At 49.8% G+C, this 7,450-nt stretch overlaps 1 protein-coding gene across 10 annotated transcripts in view; it reads left to right on the forward strand.

Moving 5' to 3' along the window:
* Nucleotides 1–2,973, forward strand: part of Wt1 (WT1 transcription factor) — a 47,098-nt gene extending 44,125 nt beyond the window's left edge. For all 10 annotated transcript variants that reach the window (XM_076570219.1, XM_042275846.2, XM_076570220.1 and 7 more), the window contains one exon: nucleotides 1,572–2,973. In XM_076570219.1, coding sequence (XP_076426334.1) covers nucleotides 1,572–1,693 — 122 coding nt within the window. In that variant the 3' untranslated portion in view covers nucleotides 1,694–2,973. The remainder of the gene's footprint in view (nucleotides 1–1,571) is intronic.
* Nucleotides 2,974–7,450: the final 4,477 nt, after the last annotated feature.

The raw sequence follows: 7,450 nt of genomic DNA on the forward strand, positions 1-7,450 counted from the left end.
ATAGGGAAACTCTTCATCTTTCCAGCATCCTTGGAAGAAGAGTAGGGTAGCAGTTTTTAATCCTCATTAACAGATGAGTCTGTGATGGGGAGTGATTAATTGATTTGCCCAGAGCCACAGAGCAACTGGATAGCGATCTCAGTGGTGACTGCCTGCCCCACCTCATCCCGAGAGGGGCGTGTTTAGATAGCCAGCCCGAGAAGCCAGGGAATTGAGGAGAAGGAGCCAGAAGAGCCAAGCTGAGTGCCACTGAGGGGACCAATATGAGAAAGAGTTGCAAAGTGCCCATGAGGAGGTAAGAGTGGCAGGCAGGAACCAGATCAGGGAAAGCAGATGGACAGTGAGAAGGCCACGGCATTGTAAGTTTCCGGGGAAGTTCCCAGTCCTCAGCACAGACAGGTTATACCTTAAGATATCACCAAAGCACCCGTGCCCCAGTGTTGGAGAGATATGAGTCTTATTCTCCTTCTTCAGGCATTTTTGATATATTGTCTTTTAGTCCCAAGCCCAGAGTCTGGAGATTGTCCCCTGCACACCTCATTGCCTGCAAACCTGTGCCACCAACAAATGCCATAGTTGATCAGCCACCCAGTCTGGCCTCAGAACACCACATCTCTTGAGGAATTTCTCAGTGGGACTATCAATACCCTAGGAAGATCCTCCAGACGGCACCATTTTCCTCAGCAAGCCCTGGGGGGGAGGGGTGTGATACAGGGATGAGGGTAGGCTTCAGGATTAGGCACCCTGAGTTTGAATCCTGCCTGGATATGTCTGCAACAGCCATGCAACCTCATCTGTAGAGTGAAGATAACATTTCTTTGTGAGGTTGTTTTAAGAAACATACAAGGCAATGAATATACCTCTATGAGCGATGCCTGTATGTTCAGCATTACATACAAGCTAAAGACAGTGAGAATGAGAGCTCCTGAGATGGAACAGTCTTAATCGTACGGCAATCTTAATCATTGCAACTAGAATCTCCCCTCCCACCCAGCTCGGTTCTGAGTCATCCTCTGCCCTGAAAAGAATCAAATAGGATACAAACTTGTACCCACGATTTATTTGAAATCATCCGTATAGAGATGGTAAAGCTTCAGTCCCAGATCGATTGCTGACCAGCCCTTAAATCAATAGTATCTAGGGCAGTGGTCCAGAGCAGCCACCAATCAACAGTCTCCAGGGGAGTGGTTCAGACCCTTGCAGCTCAGATTCCACCTAGACAGCGACAGGGAAACGTTGGCATCTGTCACAGAGTGTTCTCAGAGATGGAACAGAGGTTTCCTAAGCCCTCTTAATTTATGAGTCGCTCAGATTTCCACAAACTCGACTTCTCTCTCATTTCCCAAATTTTCCATTTTATTATGTTTACAGTGCTTCCGGTTTGCAAGCCCTCAAAAGGCGTTGCTAATCTCAGGCTGCCAGTGAAGAGCCAGCCAGTTGGTTAGCTTAGGGAACGACCCGCGGGAGTCCAGGGCAGGTGTCTTGTGGTGATTTAACTCGGGCCTTTGATAGTTGAACCTGCGCCCGGTCACGCTGCTGCACGCGTCTCTAACTGGCAACTGTGTCCACAGGTGAAAAGCCCTTCAGTTGTCGCTGGCACAGCTGTCAGAAAAAGTTTGCGCGGTCAGACGAATTAGTCCGCCACCACAACATGCACCAGAGAAACATGACCAAACTCCAGCTGGCGCTTTGAGGGCTCCGACCGACCGGGGGACAGTTCAGCATCCCAGGCAGGACAGTGTGCAAACCGATTCCAAATCTGATTTCGAAATTCCTCCCCACTCACCTACAAAAGGACTCCATAGTGGATCGTCATCCAGCTCCCCAGACAGCACACGTGTTTGACCACATCCTATCAGGTTTGCCGGAAGTAGTCTGTGCTCCGCCTACTCTTGGCCAACTCACAGGCCTGGAAAAAAAAAAAATGGCTCAAGATGTCTTGTTAGTTGAAAGCACATTGCCATTGGGTCTGAGTTTTCCACTGTTCGAAGAGCCATTGTTAATAATGTCCCCCTACCTTCCTCTTCTCCATTCTGCACATTTTCACCAGCATTGGAGCGGTTGTTCCATTTTCCATCATGGGGTATTTATAGGCCAGGGCATGTGTATGTGTCTGCTAATGTAAACCTTGTCGTGGTTAACCTTCACTAACAGCCCTAGAAAGAAATAAATCAGAGAGCAAGGCACCAGGGGGCAAATATCGCCGAGAATTCCAGAGGTCAGGCTGCAAACCTGGAATCCTGGAAGGCAGAAATTCTACCAGGCGGCTTTCAAAGCTCATAGGTTTCAAGTAACTGAATAGTGGATTAGAATTAACCAGAACCTCTGTATAGAAATCTGAGGAGCCTTCCTGTTCAGTTATTCATTGTTAACATTAGCACTGTGCTCTTAAGAGATAATGTTAAAGAACAGAGATTTTTTTTTTTTTGAAAAATGTTTTTGATTTATTTTTTAGTTGTAATTAGGAACATCTTCAGAGATGTACTTTCCTTTTCATGCAAAAGGAGTGGAAGAACTCATTTCCATCATCTGGGGTATCTTTAGAGTGTAAAGACCATACTGGCTATGTGGTTGCAAGTTGTAAAAATTAAAATGACTTTAAAGGAAACTAGGGGCTGGTCCAGGATCTTCACTGGGAAGACTGTTCTTAAGTAACTTAAGTATCTGTGACTCTGCAAGTATGTGGGAAAAAAAGATATATTATTGTGAGGAAATCCATTGTTTAAAGGAGTGTGTGTTGTTGTTGTTGTTTTTAAAGGGAGGGAGTTTATTATTTACTGTTGCTTGAAATACTGTGTAAATATATATGTATATATGATGTGCTCTTTGTCAACTAAAATTAGGAGGTGTATGGATATTAGATACATCACTGTGTGGATGTCAATCTTACAGTGTATTAATGATAATACTAAAAATGTAACCTGCATTTTTTTTCCCACTTGGCTGTCAATTAAAGTCTATTCAAAAAGAAAATGCAGGAGTCTATTGGTTGTATTATGTTCGAATTTCAAGGTCAGCTGAATTTCTTTTAAACGGAATCACGCCATCCACACTGAGAGCTACCAGCAATGGCCCACCCAGATCCCTGACCAAAGTTGACTTCTTTCTGTTGGGCTTTGGGAATGATCTGTTTTCAGTGTGTCAGGGTTGCCATCTTTCCCTTGCACCATGAAGAGATCGCTCTTGGGGGATGGCTGGGTGGCTTGCTCACAGTGTGGCGGGCATTGTGGTTCAAGGCTTATTTTAATCAAACAGTCGTTGTATCGTGTCCAGACCAACAGAAGACATCTACTGAGTCCTAGCCATTTTGAAAAGTTCACTGATGCCTTCCCAGGATCAGGAGGGCAGAAGCTGAACACCTAGTACCACTGAGTTTACAGCTGAAGCTGCTGTGATTCATCTCAGCAGGTGGGAAACTGCTTCGGCTCCCCAGGGCAGCTGAGTTTGAAAGCAAAGAGCTACACTCTCTGTGATCTGTAAACCCCCTTTCTGGTTCTGCTGTACGGTTTTAGATCATTAGGACGTGAATTTGTTCGGCCTCTCTCAGCTCCATTATCTTAGAGCTTGCATGCATCCCAGATTTCATTTCTTCATTTAGAAGGATCTCGAGCACAAAGGAGTTTAGCTTCAGAGACTCTTTGCAGCTCAGAGTCAGGACAGCCTAGAAGCGAGGTCTGGAGGTCCCTCTCCTTCTGCATCTGGCTCTTGCATCATCGTTAATCAGAGCGAGTGCGGTGACTCATGTGTATCAGTCGTTTTTATCTTTTCCTGCCAGAAGACAGCTTTTCTCTGGAGAAGCTCAGGGCAAGCATGGCAGCCGTCAGCGAGTTGGAGAGCCGGTTTCCCAACAAAAGTCCAACCACGCGTTGTTCCCACTGCCCAGGGCAGGCCAGAGAGTCAGTGACTGCAGAACAATCTGGGTTCAAATCCCATGTCTGCGACATGTTTTGTTGTTTTTTTCTCATTTATGAGAAAGCAACAGCCCCTTCCTGACATAAGCATGGGACAAATGAAAAAAAAAAATCTACTATATAGAAAGGCTTACAAGAATTTTCCAGAACCATGGCCCATGAACTCACCCGTTGATTTCTTACCTCTCCCATTCTTTGCTTGCAGTGTCTGGGCATGCTCACAGGTTAGCCCTGCAAAACGACAAAACGTCCTCTCCCCTGTACCTTGAACCACAGCGATGATTTGCAATAACTGGGCTTCTTGCCAGCTTCGCCACGAAGACCACATCTGCTGGTTTTGTGTCTTTTGCAAAGCACCCATTGACACTGTGTGTCTGAGACCTGTGGTGCTGACATTCTGCAGGCTGTCAGGAGGCAGCTGGTGGGTGGTGGTCAGTGGGTGCTCCCTGTGGTCAGGTCTGGAGCCTGGTCAGAGTGCACATTTTTCCATCTTGTTTTCCTCTAGTGCCTGGCTCCACACTTCCAGTCTCCCCTGCCCTCTTGGCTGGTTTTTTTTTTTGAACACCATTCCAAGTGTCCTGAGCTTTCTCATCTCTGAATTTCTCTAGCATCCAGAGTATGTATCATAAAAAAGTGCCTTGCAGCATTGTGGCACTTTCCCGTCTTCTGTTTTAAGGTAGACAGGAAACATGTCCCCATTTTATAGATGGAGACATTGAGTCTCAGTGACCGTGCATAGCTGAGGAATGACTTAGTCACCGGAACATGCTTGGTGATATCACCTGCATTCTGCCCCATTGTTTCACGCCTGTCAGCCCTATCTTCCCAATTAGGATGTGAACTTCTAAATGGGTGCTCTCTCCCCTTCTCTGTGTTACTCATGTGATGGACTCTGAGCTTTAACATCCATAGAAACCACCTGAAGTTCGCTGAGGTACAGGCTGTGTTGTAGAAGCTCCAGCAGAAAGCCTGAGCATCTGCATTCTGACTGCTTCCCAGATGACCCCTGCCGTGGAGGACTGTGAGCAGCAAACATGTAACAAGGACCTACCTATAAGGCGGACTCAGCAAATATTCATTGAAAGGGACCCAAACCTGACTGGTGAGACTCACACTTGACAATACTAAGATGCACTGAACCACACTAACCCTTGAGGATGGTCGTGGCGGTGGCTCACAGTTCTGTTTGGGTAGTCCATGGGGCTGAGGGTCAGAAGGATCACACAGAAGGCACCAGAGGAACGGTGCACACTAGCCCAGGAAATACCTTCCACGAGGAGGTTACTTTTCAGACCCAGTCACTCCATCTCCTCTGGTCGACAATCCCAACATCTTCCACATTCACTCAAAACTGACATGTCAGGGCCGTCACAGCATTAGCCAACTCTTTGGTACAATCATCTGTATTAGTCATTTTTCTATTGCTGTGATAAAATACTTTGACCAAGGTAACTTGTAAAAGAAAGTGTTGGGTGGACCGCTCCAGGCTCCAAGGAGGAAGCATGGTCCTGCCCAGCACCATGACGGATTGAGCAGGACAAGGAGACCCACACGAAGATTGCCCCTTGGCTCTGAGGAGAAAACATGGCTGCTCCAGTGCCTTGTGGCGCTGAGCAGATCGACACTGTTATGGTGGGCAAATGTATGGGGTGGTATGAGAGAGAAAGACAGAATGGCTCGTGTCCTGTGGACAGAGGCAGATCTGAAGATGTGAAAGCAGTGAGGAGCGTGCTAAGGTGGGTAGCTTGATTGCCACCCAGGGCCATGGCGATGTCTTGGCCAAGGCTGCTGCCGGGGCCCACGTCTGGGTTCACGGCCCTGATGCAGTCATGGTCTGTGCTGGTGTCAGTGGCTCCCGATACCACGGAAGGCCGAGGGAAGAGGGCTGCACAGAGTTGTCAGCCGCTTGCTGGCTGCAACACGAGGGAGAACTGGCCCTGCCCCTCGCAGGCTGAAGCACTCAGGAGACAGGGTCCTGCACCTCTCTGGGCAGCACAATAGAGCTACCCTCTATTTGCAGGGCCATGGGTGAGCTGGCTCGGAGGGCATGAGAATGGGAGAGCAGGTCACGCCCCTCTTGTCTGCCATGTGGTGGCATGGGTGAGGGAAAGATGCCCTTCTGCCCTCTCCTCTTACCACCTGCAGTAGGTGGGGGACCTGACCCAAACCCTCCCCAGCTTCAGCACTAGGGAGAACGGGCCCTGCCCCTGGCCTGAGCGACACAGCAGAGCTGACCCTGTAGACAGGGGCACAAGTGAGCCAGCCCTGACGTCATGAGAGGGGCATAACTGGTACTGCCTCCCTCATCTGTGGTGTGGTGGAGGGGCCAAGGGAAAGATGCCCTCCGCTCTCGCCCCTACTGCCTCCGGCTGATAAAGGAGCTGACCCTCCCCTTTACCAGCTACAACACTCAGGAAAGCATCCCTGCACCTGTCTGAACAGCACAGCAGGGCTGATCCTGTTGATGGGGGATGGGCGGGGGTTGGGAGGGGGAGGGGGGAGGGGGGAGAATGAGGGTGGTGTGTGTGTGTGTGTGTGTGTGTGTGTGTGTGTGTGTTTGTATACAGGTGAGCCGGTCGAGAACATGAGCGTGGGAAATCTGGCCACGCCCCTCATCTGCCATATGGTGATGTGGGCGGGGGAGAGATGCCCTCCCCTCCCCTTGTCCCTCACAGCCTGTGGCAGGTGGGAGAGCTGGCCCTGAGGTCGTGAGAGCAGGAGAGCTATCACTGCCCTACCAGCTGCAGCACTCGGGAGAGTGGTCCCTGCACCTCCCCTGGGCCACACAGTAGAGCTGGCCCTGATGGGGTAGGTGAGGGAGGGCTGACCCCGAGGGAGGCTGTGAAAGCAGGAGAACCGCCCGGAACTTTGCTCACTGCTGCAAGGGGTGAACTAGCCAGGGCAATGCTGGAGAGCTCCCCCTGGTGGTGAGGACGGGGGAGAACTGGCTGCCGACCAACCCTGCAACTATCCCCTAGAACCAGGGTGGTGAGTTGACCGACCCCAATACCCACCCCATCTGGGATCTGTGGGAGCATATGAAGTGGCCAAAGCCGCAGAATTGCCACGACACAGGGCACCAAACAACAGGATATCCAAAAAGGAGTGCCAGTGAGGGAAAACCAGAGGCCTCGAGCCAGACCAATGACTCTTTAGAGTGAACACTTCCAAGTAAAGGTGTGTGGACAAAAGAGGGGGAGAAAGAGAGAGTGTTTAACTGGGCTTACAGTTCTGGAGGGTTAGAGTCCGTCATGGCAAAGAGCGGGTGTAGTGGCGGGAACAGCTAAAAGCTCACATCTCAAAGCCGGGAGGCAAAGAGCGCACTGGGGGGTGGCAGGAAGCTTTGGAAGCCTCACCGTGTTCCCCCACGATGAGGCATCTCCTTCAGTAAGGCCCCACCTCCAAATCCTTCTCCAACAGTTCAACCAACTGGAGACTAACTCTTCCCAGTAAGAGTCTATTGGGGGGCATTCTCATTAAAATGAGCCCAGCACCTTCACCAGACCCAGGATCCCCAGTGTGTCCCTGAGGGTGTACGC

This window comes from Peromyscus maniculatus, chromosome 4, assembly GCF_049852395.1.
Source record: "Peromyscus maniculatus bairdii isolate BWxNUB_F1_BW_parent chromosome 4, HU_Pman_BW_mat_3.1, whole genome shotgun sequence".
NCBI lineage: Eukaryota > Metazoa > Chordata > Mammalia > Rodentia > Cricetidae > Peromyscus > Peromyscus maniculatus.